The sequence below is a fragment of the Pyxicephalus adspersus genome, chromosome 7, assembly GCF_032062135.1.
Source record: "Pyxicephalus adspersus chromosome 7, UCB_Pads_2.0, whole genome shotgun sequence".
NCBI lineage: Eukaryota > Metazoa > Chordata > Amphibia > Anura > Pyxicephalidae > Pyxicephalus > Pyxicephalus adspersus.
In genome coordinates, this window is record NC_092864.1 from 61,834,746 (window position 1) to 61,854,175 (window position 19,430).

The 19,430-nt window shown below is 37.5% G+C and overlaps 1 protein-coding gene across 3 annotated transcripts in view; it reads right to left on the reverse strand.

Annotated features, from left to right (window-relative positions):
- The window catches only part of NRP2 (neuropilin 2), an 80,351-nt gene that overhangs the window by 19,737 nt on the left and 41,184 nt on the right, over positions 1-19,430 (reverse strand). For all 3 annotated transcript variants that reach the window (XM_072418714.1, XM_072418713.1, XM_072418715.1), the window contains exons 4-10: positions 17,257-17,487; positions 16,443-16,598; positions 14,959-15,128; positions 11,583-11,738; positions 925-1,069; positions 389-732; positions 100-244 (exon numbers count right to left, since the gene is read on the reverse strand). In XM_072418714.1, the coding sequence (XP_072274815.1) occupies positions 100-244; positions 389-732; positions 925-1,069; positions 11,583-11,738; positions 14,959-15,128; positions 16,443-16,598; positions 17,257-17,487 (1,347 nt within the window). The remainder of the gene's footprint in view (positions 1-99; positions 245-388; positions 733-924; positions 1,070-11,582; positions 11,739-14,958; positions 15,129-16,442; positions 16,599-17,256; positions 17,488-19,430) is intronic.

The window sequence follows — 19,430 nt, forward strand, 5'->3', positions numbered from 1 at the left end:
TTTCCATTTTAAACCATTACTTTCTAAACCATGTACTTGTCCTGATTTGGTAATAAAAAATATGTTTTTTTTTTTCATTTATGATTAACAAAATCTTACCTGTTCTGTCACAACCCAATATTTCCATTCTCATGCCCATGCCAGCTGGAGACCATCTTTCTGGATAAACACGGACAAATTGTGCACCCACTGACTCAAATCTTCGGACTTCTGGGGTATCATAATGCATATTGCCTTCAAACAACTACAAAATAGAGGAGCAGACATGAAATGAATCTTAAAATATATGTCTAATCAAATTATTTCCATTATATATATATATACATACTTCAGAGAGAAGATTGTTGAAAGTGTTTGTTTTCTTAGTAAGATAAAATATTTTACATACCTTGGCCTGCTCTGTTTTTGGATCCTTGACAAACTCCCATTGATGTCCATTCAAGCTGTATCCGACTTTAAATTTCCTAACAAATGCTCTATTTTCAGTGGTAGTGTCTCCCCCACGAGCTCCTTGTATAATAATCCCTTTGACAGTTTTTAGGGCACCCAGATCCACTTGCAGCCATTCCATTCCTGCTTCTTCCGGGGTCATATGAGAGTACCAACCTGATCGACTGCTGACCAAGCGCGCTACACCAGGCTGCCACAGGTATTCCCTGGCAGAAGATGCTGAAATCTGGGAGTCTGAAATAAGGCCTGACATCATGCCCAACATATTAGAGCAAGGAGAATCTAAGAAATAATAAAAAAAAGGATGATTAGAGAGGAAAATGATCAATATTTAAACCCAATTATTAACAAAATTATCATATATATATATATATATATATATATATATATATATATATATATATATATATATATATACATACATACAAAGGGTTGATTAGGTTTTGACGTGAAATAATTATAAGAAAACAATACCTGTTATCTGGCAGCCATAAAGCTCCACTCTCATAGCAATTCCCATGTGCCATGTCTGAGGACGGAAGCGCACAAATCGAGTTAGCACTGGCTGAGGAATCTTGTTCAAAACCACTTCTGTTGGGTCATTGTTTCCGGGAAAAATCTACAAAGCATAAAAGAAAGAAGATTACAGACATGGGAAGAATATAACATATATACAATAGTTTCAATTACTATATAATTACATGTAGGAAATAAGTAAAATAAAACAAACCAAAAAAGAGATTAAGAAAGAAAAATGCAAGCATAAAGCTTGGTCACCCACACACATCATTAGGGTAATGTTCTCTATACATTCAAACATGCAGCTTCTTTGATGGTGCTCAGTAAATAGGGCTAATTATCCTGATATGGTTAATGATTTAGCCCATTCACAAGTACAATATTCCACGTAAACAATCTCAGTAAACTTCCAAGAAAGTAGAGTTTACTTGTTCCATGAGTTTAAAGTGATGAAGGAAAGATATGCAGTCCCCATACAAATGAGATGCAAAATGAGAGTCAAGTGACTTGATGGGAAAGACAGAGGAAAGAGTATGGGATTCCTGGCATTAATTAGAGTTAATAAGTTGAAAAGACTTCCTTTGCAGAAGCAGGGAAAATACCATAGCTTTGTGTTAGTGGGAAAGCGTCCTGTTTGCTGCTAAAATATCAATTTCAGCTATGCGGTATGTCTTTTACTGCATATGGTAAATGTTCGTCTACACTCAAAACAATGTCTTAATATTTTTTGGATTACTCTTTTCCTGTACAAGATTTGTTTATCTTGTGCAAGATTAAACAGTAAAATAATATGCATTGCATATTCTTTCCCCTTTCTGGATGACCATACATCAGGCTTTGCCAGCTTTGGAAAATTTCAAGAGGAACAAACTTGACAACCAAACAGGACCTTTAAAACACAGGAGCCCTTCCCAACATGATGTCAATAAGTAAATTCCTGGGCTGGGACAATTACGCTTTTTAAAGAAGAAAAAGTTAGAAAAGTGGGAAAAGTGAGTAGGGTTGGCATATAAATCTTCTGAAGATTAGCATGTATTTGCCAGATTTCTCCATTTAGCCGTGCTGAATTTTGCTTTTGGTAAAACTAACTGATGAGTTGGTTGTTGTTTTTTTTTTTAATCCTCAATGAATATACCAGGCAAATACACACATCAATCATGCTGTGCTATGTTGTCACAATGGCAGCTGATGGCACCTTTTTTGCCTGGACTATTGATTATGATATAACGATAGCCTCATCTTATGTTAATTCATCATAGTAGGTGGATATATAATGACTCCAGAGATGGATATCACACCTATGAAAGAGAATTGTGAAGCCCGGTTTTTGTAAGCATAGAGATGAAGGCAGAGAAGCAAATAAGATAAATGAACAGCACATTAAAGACTTAATTACACTTGTACTATTCAAATGTTGTGTCTACAAATTGCCTTCTCTTCTTTCCTCTTACATTTTTCATTGTGAAAAGCCTCAGAGCGATTTCTTCCAGATTCCTAATTTTGCTGCATACATCATTTTTTAATGCAGCTTGGCAGTCATTTTCCAGGTGAAAATCACAGGTGCTAGTCACCAATGAGCCAATGTTTCCTACATTCCCCCAAGCTATGCCCATTTGCACAGGCGCTCTTCCACATTCTTTGCACTGAAATCCCTGTGTCCTTCCTTCTTCCTGTCTTACTGAATAAAATACCACATTCACTCCCAAAGGGCCTATTGTTCTTTTACATTTCTAGCAACTGAAAACCCTGTGTATTACTGTTATTAAATTATAAAAAATAGCACTTTAGGGAAGAGAGCAAGGATGCCTAATGAGAATGTGTCACAGAAGAAAAATGTTTAAAGCCCAAAATCTGTAAGGTTTGAAATTGGATCCAAATAATGTACAGAAGTAGTTACCAGAATATGTGTTTCATGGGTCAATGTGCTAGGACACTGCACTGCATCTCATTTCCTAGCATCTCTGAATTCAGCCAATGGTAAGGGAAGTCTCACGTAATTATGTTCCCGAAGTAGGAATAACAAAAGACTGCACTATGATAATAATTTAAGTGGGGTGATAATTTATGCCATCAGTGCCATCCTCTGCAGGGTGCTGTGGAGATGCCTACCCAGGAGGCCTTGATGTTCTGTACTCAAAGGAAATGTATTGAATGCTGCATGATGTCAACTCAGAATACAGTGAAATTACCACAAGGGACAATACCAAGGAGAAGATGAATACTACTACTAGAGCTTTTTTTGTTGTTGTTTTACCTCCTTTGGCATAAACTAAAAAAAATTCCCAGTTAGGGTTTAAAGAAAACACATATACCCATTCAATAGAATAAATATCATTGCTGTATATAAAAATGTAAGCTGTCTTAATGCCATGCTGATCCAATAGTTTAAATATATTCTGAGCCTCCAGCCCACCATAGTTGTGAAACATTTCGGAACTTTGACTATACCCTGACTTTTATGTATGAAAACCTGTACTGAATGAGGGCTGGATGTGGAAAGACACACAACTCACAATGGTTATTTTATATTTCTTCAAGCAGCAATTTAACAACCATTAGCATTTCCAAAATCATTGGCTTTATTTGCCATTTTGCATTCAATTCAGCCAGTGTGTGAAATCAGCCAGTATTACAGGCTACCAATAATGATAACGTTAAAACACCATAAAATTCAAAATGAAATATAAAGCCTCAAATTCCCACTTCTTTATTTTACCTATGCTAAGGCCATCCAAACAAAGCACACTTGAAGGACACGGTAATGCCGGGTATTTAACGTGTGCCTCCTTCTGCCATCTGCGTATTTGAACTGCACCTGTAGGCCCTTTGTAGGATTAACTGCCCCCACCTTCCATAAATACATATAGGGAGTGGGTGAGGGAGAAAGTGCTTCAGAAGTCTGTGTACTAACAGGATTAGGATTTGAAGACTTCATCTGAGCGGAATTTAAGGATTGTAGTGGAAGAAAATTACAGAAAAGAAATGATTTCAGTTGGAAGGCTGAGAAAAAATAAGATGGGTATTTAACCAGCAAACCCACCTGCATGAACAAGCACTCAGTTCTAATTTATTACATAGTGTCATTTCAATGACGGAGCTAGCCGATTGTTCAGATTTTGTGTGTAGGCATGTGTGCTACTAAATCAAAGTCTGCACTGAATTATAAACAGGGATGAAAATCTGGAATAGTTTCTCATATCACTAGGTAATTTCACAAATTATCATCTTTAAGTCTGAATGCTTCACATAAATACCTGTGAAATCATCTTTATTATAATATGCATGAGGTCTGGTATATTTATTTAAATGTTTAGTACAATAGTCACATAGGCTTTTTTCAGATTCTCCAGATTTTGCAAATATGAAAAGTTTACTGTTAAGATTTAAATACAGTTCAAAGCTCGATTGAAGCTAAATACATTCAATGGGATTTAAAACAAAAGGTGTGCAAAGTCTTAACTAATAGGAAAATCAGGCTCCTAGGCAGCATGCTGCATATAAGGAATTGTTCTTCTCTTGTTCATTTGTTCCTTGTGTGGAAGCAGTGATCTCTCTGCAGATGTTCAAAGCCCTTTGATAAGGTATGCTAAATGATTGTTCCCCCAATGTTGTTAATCAATTCAACCAATGCTGATTTCAGAGCTAAAGATCTAAATCGATACAGGGTAGGTGTGCTGTAATCCTAACATACATCCTGTCCCAGGGTTACTGTAAATACAGTACAGGAAGTACAGGAAAGGAAATGTGTTATGTGCAGAATCAGCAGGTAAAATTAAGCAAAATATGCACGTAAAAAGTAGACTAATGCACTGGTCACCAACCTTTTCAGTCCCGTGGACCACTTAAGTCACCGGCTGAACCATGAACTGTACTGGGGACATGGTACGCGGCTGTGGCCAGTGCGTCCCCCCTAGTGGGGTCCTTCTCCTGACCCCGTTCGGGGGTGCACCGGCCAGAGCCGCGGACCCCCAACATTTTCTCACTGACCACCCGTTGGCAACCGCTGAACTAATGCATCCACCACATTTTGGTCAAGGACTTGTAAACTTAAACATACTATATTTGTGTTCTTAGGCTTATTGCACTTTAATTAAAAAAATAGCTATTTCTGTATCTGGATTGTTCCTAGTACCAAAATACCATTTAAAGTACATTAGAACACATTGATGAGATTACAAAGCACATACAAAAAAATATTCTCTACTTTCTATCTCAGGCTGCCACATGATATGTCATGAACATGGCTCACATCACACAAAAATATATCCTGTAGTGACCCTGTATTAAGAAAACATATCGGAAGTGATGTATTTGTCCTAAATTCTACAAGAATACGGGCACTTCTTCCTGCCAAAAAATATCCCCAGCAGCAGATAACCTGTTCTGTGGCTCCTCTCCTGCTATCTACATGTACAGCCTTGAGAACTCATTAGGCAGGCTTCCCCTCGCTATCCTTTTGTATTTAGTATGCTGTATTAGTGCTGTTGACAGCAGGAAGGGAATTCATGTCTGGTTTTTGCATTCTATATTAGGCATCTCTGCTTTGCCATTTTTCACACAAGCAAGAATGGTATTAGAGAGGTGTTTGTAGGTTATCTTTCTAATATGGCCCTGAACGGACATACCACTAGGAAATTTTATATATATATATATATATGCTTCTAGTACTCCAGTATTACAGAGCTTTTATCCCAGATTTGACGGGTATAATAGTCACAGAACAAGGCTCTACGCTTAATTACATTCTTCACTTCACTGCCTATTACAGCCTTTCCCAGCAGACCAATCAATATGTGTGCACTACTGTTTTTGTGAAGTGTGACTCTCAAAGAACTTCTCTATTAACACGTGCCAGGCACTTCCTATGTTACTTGTGTTACTTGTTAAACCATGCTTGGAAAGATGAGGCAATGGAAAGCTGTCAGACAGATGAACATATTAAGCAAAGGTCATTACTAAATAAGGAAGAAAAATTATGCAGGAAGGTAACTGAAAATCTTTAGTCTGGATCAGCCATGCGCAATGTTTGCATTTTGTGAAGGTTTATTTGACACTTCAATTAAGAAAAAAAGACAAGAAGAAAATACAGTCTGAAAATGGTCTAATTGGCTTTAAAATAAAACGGAGGGTCGAAAAATAAAGGAGATTGTATAATATGATAAAAAGGAGTACACAAGGAAGTAAGCCATGAGCAGCATAACTTTGTATTAGTGTTTGATGTTTGCTTTAGAATCTAACCTTTAGTTTTGTCTGTAGAGTGGATATGGGGGGCCATGAGGCCCTGATGCAGCCACTTTTAGGCGCACACTCTCTGACATGCCGATACTCCATGCAGTAACATGCACAAGCCGCTCGGAATCCCAAGAAGATTAGCCACTTCCTGACTACCCCCTCCCTACCCCAAGATTGTTAGGCAGCTGCTAGGAACAAGGGAAGAAATGCTATGCACCTTATTTCACGGTGCTAACGCATTCACTCCCATCAGAAAATGCAGTAGTAGTCTACAGTGTGTGCTCCTCAACTGAAAACACACTTTTTCAAGAGTTTAATAACATGTTGTTTTGAAATGCATTCATGAGCGGGCCCTAAATCCCTCCAAACAGCAGCAAAAACCTAATATAATAGTTAAGGAAAAGGCAGAGAACAGATGGCAGGTTATAATGCTAAAATCTCCATGCATTTAGGAGGGTTATAGAGGAGAAAAGGGAAGTCATAATGTAGAGATGTTACAAGTAACAACTTATCTGCAGCTCAATGCCATCAACATCTACCAGATTATAGCAAGATTTCATTAATGTCAATACTGAATTATTAAATGTTTGCATAAAGGATTGTGAACTTATACATCTATCAATTTGCTGGCACCTGAGGTCATAAATATTGGACAGATTTTCTATTTTTGATCTCCTTGGAGACATATTTGCACTTTTTTATTTCCCTCTGCTAGGAAAGTACATTTAGGCTCTGATTTCTTGTTCCAGCTGGCAAAGAGCCCACGCATCAGGCGTCAGGGAGTAATTCAGAGATGCCTTTAATGGCCTGACACATATATAGACTTGTATACATTTATTTAAACGGCAGTCTCTTTTGTGGCGCTGAGTCAAGATGCGGCAGATATGACAAATCTTCTTGGCAATCCAGCCTAGATCATGATACTGCAGAGCTCCGCCATGATGTTCCACTAAAAGGTGCCTTGCATTACATAATTCTTCTTTTTTGCTGATTCTTCTTTTTTAATATCTTTTTTAAGTTGGCAATGCTGTTTTTTTCTGACTCACAAAGAGTTAACAAATATTTCAAAGGAAGCAATATCTGCAAAAAGCAATCTACTTGTTTTTCATGCATACTTTGCAGTAAATGGTTATTGTAGAGCACTAATAAATAACGTTTTATTATAACACACAATGCACACAATTGTATTCTGCTGAATATAATCAACACAAGATTTAGAATAGCTTGCAGAGATATTTAAAATCTTCTGATAGACAAAGCTATGTATTAAAGTAGATCTAGCTGCAACTTTGAATGTTTGCATGCATGAATTCCATATATTTGTACAATATGCAATGGTTACAATATACAATAAAGCAAAGCTCTGCCTATTGTAACGGAAAGAGATTGTGCCTAGTCTGCCATCTGAGAGAATGGTATCATGCCATGGACATTCTCCTCTTTCATTGATTCCTTTGTCTTTAACATTGTAGGTATTCAGAAAGTTGGAGGCAGCTACAAGCCTGATTTAATAAAGCTCTCTGGTGATTCAGCAAACCTGGAATGGATCTGGTCCAAAGTTTGAAAACATTTGCTAACAAATAGCAAATTATTTTTAAGAAATACTTTCCAGGTTTGCTGGATCACCAAGCCTCACTGATGAAAGTGTATCCTCTCTAGCCAGTACACACAAAACATTTAACGTACATCACATTCACCAGGATGCTAGAAACTATAGCTATGTACTAATCAATGAGGTTTTAGCTTGTTCCTTTAACATACAGTTAAAAAAATCACATTTCAACTGACTGCTGTAGATAACATGTTCACATGACCTCAATCTTTCACTTTTCATCCCCAAATTAAATTAAAGAAATTTTAAGCAGTATAAAATATTCATAACAGTAAAAACTTGTAGTAAAGCCTGTGCCATGTTTAAAAAACACAGCCAAGCAATCAAATAATTGTTAGTGTAGTAGGATGTTAGCATGTTAAAATCATCTGCCGTGCATTGTGTGTCACGTGTGGAACAGGAAATGGGGTGTTGTGACCCTGATCCACTACCTCATTCCTCCTGAATGTTTGTATTCTACTGCTGGTACAAAAACAAGGGTTAACCATCCCATGGGATGACCCTGCACACACAGAACATACTACATTTCCTTCCAAAAGTTACAGATGGTAGTAGCAGACGGAAGACTCAATACATCTCTGCCAAGTGTGATTGCTGTAACAGATCCTATTTCCGTGACAGGCTTCATCACTTTTACTTTGTGCTGATCACCCTTGAATATAATATAGATCAATGATGGAGATCCTTAAATTGCAATATTTTCCCATGTTTATCAAAGCTGATCACATTCCACCATCTGTTCACTGCGTGATACATTTTCACTTTGAAGCTGCCGTTAGGAATTCTTTGACGAAAGAAGAAACAAAGCTAGAAGATTTCACAAACACACTTTATGCCTGGGTGGTATATAAGAGATAGTAGGGCTGAAAATTGGCCTTTTTACTTGAAAGTATATTTTAACCTTTTTTACTTTTATAAGGTGAGGTTGTGCTAACTTCAGTCAACTAATTACATGTAAGCAAAATTCTAAACTTCACTGCAAGTGATTAAACGAAACAAAACGAAAAGCCCTTTAGTAAATCAGCCACAATGAACAAGACAAGAATTTTATAATTGGGGGTGGAAGAGTCTTGTTTGATACTGATGATATTCAGTAATTTATTTTTCCTGTTCTCCTTTTATGCACCATTCTATTGTTTGCCCTTTCCAATAGTAGGGTACCTGGGGCAGGTGGACCAGTGACTGCAAGGCTTTTTCTTATATTTACCATTTTCCAAGTGTCATTGAGCCACCAAAAAAAGGATCAGTTGTGGCAAGAGAGAAATATATTCCAAGATTGTAAGCTCTTCTGGGTCTTCTCCTCCTCCTGTCTGTATCTTTCTGTCATTTGCAACCCCTATTTAATTTACAGCGCTGCATACTATGTTAACACTATATAAATCCAGTTTAATACTAATAAATAATATTAATAATACATGGGCATCATTGATAACCGCTCTCAAAAATGCTAATTTCATGACTAGCCACTGATAAATTATAGAGATAAAGAATTCTGGCTTTTGAGTGTTGCATTCCAACTTTTGCTTGTATAAGGGATGCAAATTCAAAGGAAATTTTACCTTATATTTACTTACGTTAGCCTATTGCCTAATAAAAATAGTGGAGACTCTACAATTGTGTTCTTCCAGGATGAAATCGTAGTCTACTAAGCGGAAAAAACTACTTAGCTGTCCTCTTAGTAGGACCGGATGACTATGTAACAGGCATAGAAATGTATTGTAATAAGATTCCCACGGATTGCATGAGACAATCCTGCTGTGTAAAATAACATGCCTACTTACCACACATAAGAGCATGCATGTTGGCTACGATTGTGATTTTTACAGATCTCCCGCTAGTAAAATTGCTTGCAGGAGTCTTGTTCTATGTTTTAGGGCTCACTAGTTCCTGAATAGTATCTTCATGTGGTCTCCTGATTGTTTTCACAGCACGTAGATAGAGAGATCATAAATTCTCCACAAATTCCACCCGAAGAAGAGACACCACTTTAAGAAAACATTTTGCCGGTGACTTACTGTCAGGAAGAGTACTGCCATTAAAACAGTTCTCCTTTGCTTGGCTGACAAGTGCCAGAACCCCTTGTAGTAGACCTGCCTGTTAGCCAGGGTTTTTTACTGCCAGAAAGATTGGTGACACACTGCACGACAAACAGTTTTATTTCAAGTCAATTGGAAACAGCTGCCCTAAATATCATTTCATAGAGGAATTCAAGTGTGATGAAACATAGCAATAAATGAGTCAGCAGCAGAAATCTGGTGGCCCACTAGACTGTCAGTTTTACACATCAAGTCTTTATTGGTTTAACAGAATGTTCACGTGGGTGGACAGACACAGCTGAGGTATACAAACCTCATGCCATTCAGCAAGCGATGTCCGCAGGGACCCAGTTACTTTCATGTGCTGTGCTCAGTCTGTCAGCATCACTGCACACAGTGGTAACATCTTACTGTCTTCACTTTATTTACCTCTAGAGGCTACACACATCTGATGTTTTGTGTTTTTTTACCACCACCCCCAACATAGCCAGTTTTAAAATTACATCTAAATTCTAACCCAAAACCTTATCCTGCACCACAGCACAGAACAGTGCATGTAAACTGGTTCATCATGTGTTATGGAAGGAGCAAACATAATCTAAACTTTGATCTGTGATGCGTTCATGTAGACACATTTTTTGGGCTTTCTAGTAGTAACTGGAAGCTGTGCATGAGTAGGAATGCAAATATTTTTCAATACAACATGGGTATGTGCACTGTTACCTAAACTTTTGTTCTTTACTGATGACAACTGAAAGCTAGGGGTTTGTATAAATAGTAGTGTTGTGTTATGTGAGATGCCATGTCATGGTCAGGACAATCCCACTCTCATTGAGTTTGTGAATGTTCGTGTTATATTACAGGAACTGTAACAATTGTATGTTCCGTTGTTCGATATTGTTTGTTATTAAGCACAGTCATGGAGGACCTGGACTATACGTACATTAGCATCATGTATTTTATTACAAATACAAATATTCAAGGGATGTGAGGTTGTGCTGAACCACTTCTGCTGATGCACAAAAAATTAATCTGCACAACTGGTACTCCATGAGGTGTGGCTTGAATTATTGAAGGTTTGAGTCAAGTAAGACTGCATTTTTACAATTTATCTTGGAGTACCTGCGGAGCTTTGTAACTGTCACCAATGGCTGATTCTATAATAAGAAGACCCCAAGTAATTAGAATCCCTCTTAAAGCTCCTCCCTGGTGCTAAGGAACAAATGGACTGGAATCAGCATTGCAAGGGTCCTGTACACATGCCCCCTCTATTGATATTAACATAGCATGTCAATAGAAAGCTTAAGGGGGACTTGCAATGTGGAGACTATGCCCGAAAAAAGTAGCCAAAGGACAAATGACTGGTCTCTGTGCAAGATTTTTTTCCCCAGCTGTAGGAACTTACCGTGACATTGTTTCACATGTCTTTGCATGTAAGTGGCCATAATCGAAGAGGCGGGACAGGGACACGAAAAATGTCTGTGCCCAATAAGATAATAAATGTAACCTAGTGATCCCAGGTCAATATTAGGAATGAATGTTGGTATGAAGAAAGATCTCTTTCTGAATTTCTATCTACTAAACTTAGCTTTATCTTTATGTTATGAACAAATCTTGCACAACCTTTTGTTCCAGTTACATCCTAATATACAGTGTTGTTGTTATCATCTTTCCTTTACAGGTATTATTCTAAAATACCTCTAAAACAATTAGCTGCTGAAATGTTGTCTCACCTTGTGGTTTTTGCCGTGACGAAACATCATCCAGTCTTCCCCGTTGGTGCTAACTTCTAGCTTGTATGATTTGACATAATAGGCAGTCTGTGTTTCTTTTGAGATAGCACCTTGGGTTGCCACAGCTGTCAGCAGAGTCAAGAAGCGGAGATCAATCTGTAGGTATATTAATGATAACAATATATTTAGTATTTTAGAGCTGCACACAGTTTTCTAGTGAAAGTCTGACAGCTTAACTCCCTGACGAGACCCATCCAAGCTGTTTGCTCTAACAACCGCTTCTTCCTACAGTGTGTAGCAATCATTGTTTAGAACCGTACGTGGCTTAGCTGTGCAGCATGGCAGTAGGTATTAGGCTTTGGGCAGTGTTATCTGAAAGTTGAACGAACGATAAACAAATGCTAACTTTAAGATACAAAGACTGACAGTGTGTACACTTTTCTAAACATACTGAATAATGGAACATTGGTGGGAGCAAACAGGACATTATTTACTGTCTCTAGTTCATTTTACATTGTTAGGTTTTGTAAAAGAACTATATGTCCTGGTAAGAAATTATATGTCCTGGTAAGTAATAAATACTACACATCAAGGCTTATGATCATTCCATCTGGAACGATCCAACTGAAAAAGTATTTATCCAGCTAGCATTGAACAAATCCTCAGTGTGATAACATGGATACTACATGGATATAATAAAAACATGCTTAATCAGCAGCTTGCCTGTTTTGTGATTTCCCCGACTGATGCCTTGGCAGCCAGCACTTGCTACTGCAATCATCATACATGATCAGGCGATTATTACTTTGTCCACAAATCTGCCAATTTCTACAAAAGATCAATGACCTGTTTGTGTAGCCCCCTCCATCCCTGCCATAGTCAACATAGCAGTAATCATTTCTATATGAATGACATTATTTACCTGTATTTAATAAATTGTAAAAAGAACACTTGCAAGTTGAATCAAACACTTGGGTAGGTAGACTTACATGGGTGATGGGCCACAATAAAAATCAAAGTATACCCACTACCTGTTGTTTTTCAGACATTAAAGCACTCTAGACAGAATTTAACCATTGCTTTCATGTCCATTTAAAGGTTCTATATGCAATACCCTGTTTAGGATCATGGCTCTTGTGATACTGTATCTGTAAAAACCAGAAGCAGTTAACATCTTCTGCATATAAATTTAAAAGGTTTATGGAGGTTTCCAGAGGTGTTGACGCTGATGATGTGATATAGAAGGCAGCCTATGCAGTCTTAAACTTTTTCTCAAAATGAAATGCAGTAACGCCTAAGACACTTTGCATTTTTGCTTGGTGGCTTCTTTTCCCTGCCAGATTACTAATGTGGAATAAATTATCTCAGTATTTGGCAGCTGGACGCAGCCCTGCTGAGACAATGTGCCTTCCCCTTGGAACCATAGGTGGGACTATGAAATGCCTTTACATTTATAGCTTGACCTTCATAGCATAAGAGGTGGAGGGGTTGGCAGATGGCAGCAGATATTACACCATAGGTTTTATATTCATTGATGAAAGTGTTAAATCCCTTCCCTGCTGCTATTCAGGAAACTGTCTTAGCTAAAGGTTACAATTCTACTCTCTGTATCAGTCACAGTAATGGCAGATACATACAAAATGTAACTATAATGATGTTGGAATTATTGACATCAGTCATCCTGAACACGCTTTTTGGATTGATTTCTTTGTCTATGATCATTTAACCATTTCCCTACTTTTTTAAAAAGAGATATTGTAAGCAGCAATAGATTATTAAAACAATGTTTAGATGACAAGTTGGCTATGGTGTGTTTTGTGATTTTGTGTACATATAGACTTAAAACCAGCTACGTACAGCTCAATTTTCACTGTATAAAAGGATACGGTTTGATTAACTGTATAGTACAACACAATAAAACTCAGTATGATGGGAGCATATCTTAAATATCATGTGCATTCTGAGATGATAGGTAACAGCTAACTTTAACAATGTTATTAATAAACAAAATACAATAAAAAAAGTTCCAGTATTGCAGGTGTGCCATTGTGTGTGTCTGCGTGCTTCTGTTTTGTAAAGTTGAATGTGTTATTATTTAGCTCACACTTCACACTGTACCATAGGCAGGCTCAGAAGCAGTTAGACTTTTCTCTTGTACACTAAATCTCAGTAATACTTGGCTCACATCCTAAGGGAGCTGACTGTTGACGGGGTGATTTAAAACGCTGCAGCCTGTTTCTGCAGAGGATCAATTCATTACGGCACTCCCACCAGCCTTAGCATTATGCCTCCTGACTAACAATTAATCCTGAGCATGGTGCAGTGAGATGCACTTAAGAGGGCTACCTTCCCGATACGTAGCAAAAGATTCCAAACTGCTGTCTTATAAGGCATTCAAATGAGCTTTTGACAGGAGCCATTTGTAATACATCAATATACCTGATTTAAACCAGTTCACTAGGCACTGCAGCATAAGCTTTTTTCCCCTCATCTATTGGCATCACTTCAGCAGCATTGCAGGTGTAAGATTCAGTCTCCTAACAGTAAATTATTATCTTCATTCACATACAGGATTGTGTCCTGGCTTACATCAGATGAATGCATTATGATGTCAAAATATAATAATAACATAATATCAAAAATCTGCAGTGTAAGGGAAAAAGCTTGTTGGGGAAAAGTAGAGGCCCCAAACCTGCAAGCATGCTAATGTCGTTCCAAGTCATATTCAAATATAGCCTTGATGTGGAATAAAATAAACTTGGGCAACGAATCTGACAAACATTTTGTTGAATCTAGAGGTTACTCTTATTATAATCTAGGGTTTGATGTGGTTTTCTAAATGGTATAGCCCAAATAACCAAGACTAAAAACAGCTTGGACTGTTGCAGTGTATTATCTTTACTGGCACACGTTGTAAAGCTGAACTCCCAATTAAGGAAAAATTAAAACCTAGAAGTGGAGGTAAATGTTCACTTTTGTCCAGGGGTGATATAAATGTTTAACTCACCCCCCCCCCCCCCCATTGCATTGCTCTTCTCCCTCCAAGATCTAAATGATGGTGGGCTATCAGCATCCTTCACCCTTAATGCAGGGCTTTGCCTGTTGTTCTATGGGACCATCTATTGCTATGCTAACAAATAATAACTATACGCTTCAAATACAAAAGTCAAGAACTTGGATGAATTTTCTGCTGATTTCTTTTTTAGGTTTTAGAAGAAAACACACTAGTTAATTTACCACCTTTGTTTTACTAAAACAATATGTTATACATAGTGTGTGTTCTAGTAGGGTGTATAAAATGTTTGTTGGTAAGTATTATACCTGGCATGTCATGGTTACTTTAACTTGTCAAAGAAAAAAGAGATTGACAGCTCACCTGCAGGTATTCCCTGTTGTTGTCCACATTGGGTGTCCAGCCATTGTCATCACTGTTAAGTCTTCCCTGCTGGGCTGTCCATCTTCCATCTGTATATGTTGAAGATGAAGTAATTTGCTCATTGGATATCCGCCTGGACTCCATCCCCAAGGGGACATTGCACTGAAATGCTGAACAAGACACAAAACCATATATTAAACACTAAATTGACTTCATTTTCAGACCTGCCTTCCATGATAATCAAGTTTTCAAATAGCAGGTGAACAATATTCTACAGACTTTCTCGAGAGCTTTAATGCGCTCAAATTAAATGTACATTTCTGGAGCATTCCGTGCAATTTGAGATTCTGCGTGAATCATCCCATTCATGAGCTTCCTAATTGTTATAGACAAGCTCTGCTATCTTGTCTCTTAACGGTGAATATCCGCAAGAGCGCAGCAAATTAGCGACAGCAAAACATGGCGTTATCACAAGAAAAATGCTGCTAATCTTCAGCAATTTAAGCCTTTAGCAGATTAACAGAAATACTAATTTCTTGGTGTTATTCACAGACTCCTGAGATGGGCACATTTGGGCCAGTTTCATAACTCTAAATTTAAACTGCATTGTATCTAGCTGAAATTTAATTCTTTTCTTCAGAGGCTACTCTGCATATTACAGTCAGACGTCTGTACTTGTGATTCCATCCCAGATGTGTCCATATTAAAGCTTTCTTGCTTTTAACTGGCACTAATGATATAAAAATGATAATTAATAATGTTGTACTGTTTCTCTAGCCGCATAAAGGAATGCTGTATTTTAACACTGGAGAAGTTTTTGCAGGCACTAAGGTGCTACAGAGACAATAAGCAGAATGCATAATAAGTGGAAAATGCAGGAACAGGCTAATTAAAAAAACATCAACATCAATGTATGATTGTGCTCAATTTCGCAACCTATAAACATTACAGTTGGCTTCCAAAAGATGTTCTTTAATTAAAGCCACTCTGCGGGAATTTTATTCCCAAGGTATTGTGGGAATCTGCGGGCAAATGAGGGAACCTCACAACTGCACATACCACGAATGTTATTTTCTCACTAAAAGCAACATGAACGAATAAATATACCATTCCAGAGGAAAGTTTTAATAATGAAGATCCATTATTTTGCCAGCAAAAAGAATAATATTAATGCAGTAGTTGTTGAGAAGACAAACATTTCAGACAATTATGCACGGAGGGGATACGAGTGACTGACATCGAACTTATTGTACTGCTGAATATGGGTACGGTTTCAATAACATTTGATTGAAACAAAACATGTAATGACATTCCAGGCTGGGGGACAGAACACTGGTTTAATATGACAGACATGGCAAAACTGTAGCAGCTCAGGTAATACAAAGTTTTTAAAAAAATGCAATGTAGTTGACAGACATACTGCTAGAGGAAAAGAAGATTTTCCAAGACCTGACAGCTAGACAAAAAACATTTATTAAACTCACTTTCTGGGACCTCCTGAGGGGCAAGGTAAAAGCGAGCTGAAAAGCCATCTTTAGCTACCGCCATGTCAGTGTGAAAGGTGAGGGAGAGTATGCCAGTTGAAGAGCGGATCTCGGAGGGGGTCTTCGTACCGCAATACCTGCCAATCAAGGGCCCCACTGCAGAGAGAAATAAGAGCATCGGTGTTATCAGTTGAGGGCATTAGAGGCTGTCACATTCTTCTGCGTTTTACTAATAGTACTCTGGTGCTTTCTTATCTTCTAATGGTATATGTGGAAGGCACCTGGCAATTCCAGTAACCTATTACAATACACCACAGTCAAAAAGGTAGTGATTTGAGTGCTTGGTGTCTTGAGGAGAGGTGAAAGGGTAAGAGGTAGAAAGGTTGATTTAATGGAAATACTAGGGGGAAAATCATGGTTGCCGTGCGGATGATAATAGTAGAGAAGCACTGAAGTAATAGCTAATATATTTACGTCAACTGCATGCTGTTAAGGTGCTACAACTTTTGTTATATAAGGAACCAATATACTGGATTCCATTATTAGTGTTCAAACACATGTATGTATTATACAATATAAAATGACAGCTAGATAGATAGATGGATTAATAGATAGATAGATTTATTGTATACATTTAGGAATTATGCTTTAGGAACTTGCACAAAGCTAAAACACCAACATAAGAATATTTATTTTACAAAATGGGACCATTGTGTTCAATCTAATGAGTCCAATGAGATTTGAAAATTACATGTAATTGGCTAAATGTGATTGAAGCATTTAGTCTTCTTGTTAATATCTTTGCATTTCATACCATTTGGAATGCCATCCCAGATGTCCAACCAATCATATTTGCAGTCGCCTTCCCCAACTTGGAGAGGGTCATACTCAAGATCAAAGGTCAAAAACTGCAGGATGATCTCCATTTTCGGTTTGGCCAAAATAGTGAATACACAGTCAAGGTTGTGTGGATATTTGTCTGGATAGCCAGGAGATTCAATGGTGCCATTAGTGTTGGTGAAGTTTCTTGAACAATCTTCGGAGCCTACAATAACACAATCAGGAAATAAAGACACAATGCTAAATGACCTCAAGAAATCAATGCACAGTGCAAATATTAATGTAGTTATGGGAGTAACATGTATATAATGGAAATGACTCAACTTGGGAATAGCAGTTTTAATGAACAAATGCTATACATTTAATTGAATAGGTCCATGTTATGTGAAATGCTATTTGCTAAAAATCCTAGCAGACATTTCACTTTTTAAAAAAAAAAAATACCAATTAAAATTTACATTAAGTGACATCAATGAAGTCATATCAGCAAAGAAAAAACTTTAATAAAAGGACTTTAACATATTCTCACAAATATAATTCAGTTTTTTTTTTTAAAAAAGTAATATTTAAAAATCTCATCTCTGGAGATCACTTGCAAAATTATTTTCAAAAGGTTACAAACATAAAAAGTAAGGGTGGTTGCAGCTATGGCTCTTCAGTTTCTGAGGATTAAAGACTTCTTTCTGCTCATCAGTAGACCAAAGGCTATTAATTCTCTATTAGCACCAACTTCAACAATGGCACTCATTGTACTGGACGAGCAAAGGGTCCTGCTGTGTTCTGTATCTTTGAGGTGCTTTAAGGGAATGATGCAGAGACTGAAGAAGAGGGCAGGCATGCAATTCACGTTTAAGCTAAGATATGTGGCAAAGATGAAGAAATCTACAATACACAATCAGTATCCTATTCAACAGCTTTTAGCAGTCTCCCTGCAATGGCAGTGTCATTCAAATCAGCACTGATTACATTTTCACCAAACGTATACAGAACAGTATTTTAAATATGAATTTTTAAATACAGAATTAAACATAAAGGAATATTTGGTTTATGCAGCCTTCCAGAAAAACAACATTTAATTACTGAGCAATGAATGCAAATATTAAGAAAACTTTCATAGTTTAATGAGAGCTCCTCTTAGGAATTCTGTGTAAGACAATCTTGGTTATTATACACAGTAGAGCTGTTTGGGGCTGGGGCAGAGTAAAGGGAAACTTCCTTCTGTATTTCCATAGATGTTTTTGTTCAGGGTGGCATGTAGGGAGGCATCAACTGCTGCCCTGTACAGTTTGGCTGTGAAGAATGGTTGACCTTGCATGCTTGCTTTAATGGGACTTTTCAAGGAATTTAAAAAATGGAAAGAAGAGGCTCAGGCACAGTTATAACTATGCATAGTTATGTGTGATGCACCCTATGCAATGTTGATAACTAACATCAAGTTGTTTGCAATAAATAGAAACATCAGTAAGGAAAAGTCTCTGTTTGCCATGGGTAGAGTTGGAGATTGGTGGAGCACCAAAAATTAGTTCTTGTTTTTGCAATACAACGTTTTTACAATGTGCATGAATAACTCCATACAGTGATATTTGTCCCTTTACAGACATGTTTCACTGTTCCAGGCGTAATATTTAAACTGCTTTACTTTAATGTGTTTCTACCTATAATTTGATGAGTATACAGACAGTATCATTGACGCTGCATTCTGTTTAAGCCAGGCTCACATTGCAGTAGGCTGAGAAAAACTTGGCTAATGCTGTTACGAATGTCAGAGTACGCTACCAGGATTTTATTTGGCCATTACAGAAGTCAGAGCAATAAACCAGATACTGCGGTAGAATCTGCTGCCACTATTCTGTTTCATAACACTGCATTCTAATAATTCAGAAAGGAGAAGAGTGATTGACAGCTGTGTATTATGGAAGATCTACCCTGACTGCTAAAAACTCAGACTAGCCTTTATATTCTATAACTTTATCCATCATTTGTGTGAAGATCTCCCCTTGTATAGGGAAATGAAACACATTCCGGCTGGATGCTTTGGTGGAAATGTGTGGACTTCTGTTTTCTTGACACCTGGGCCAACAAAACTCATTTACTGCACAATGAAAATGCTGCCAGGCAGCTTTCTTGAATATATTTATTCAGTGACCT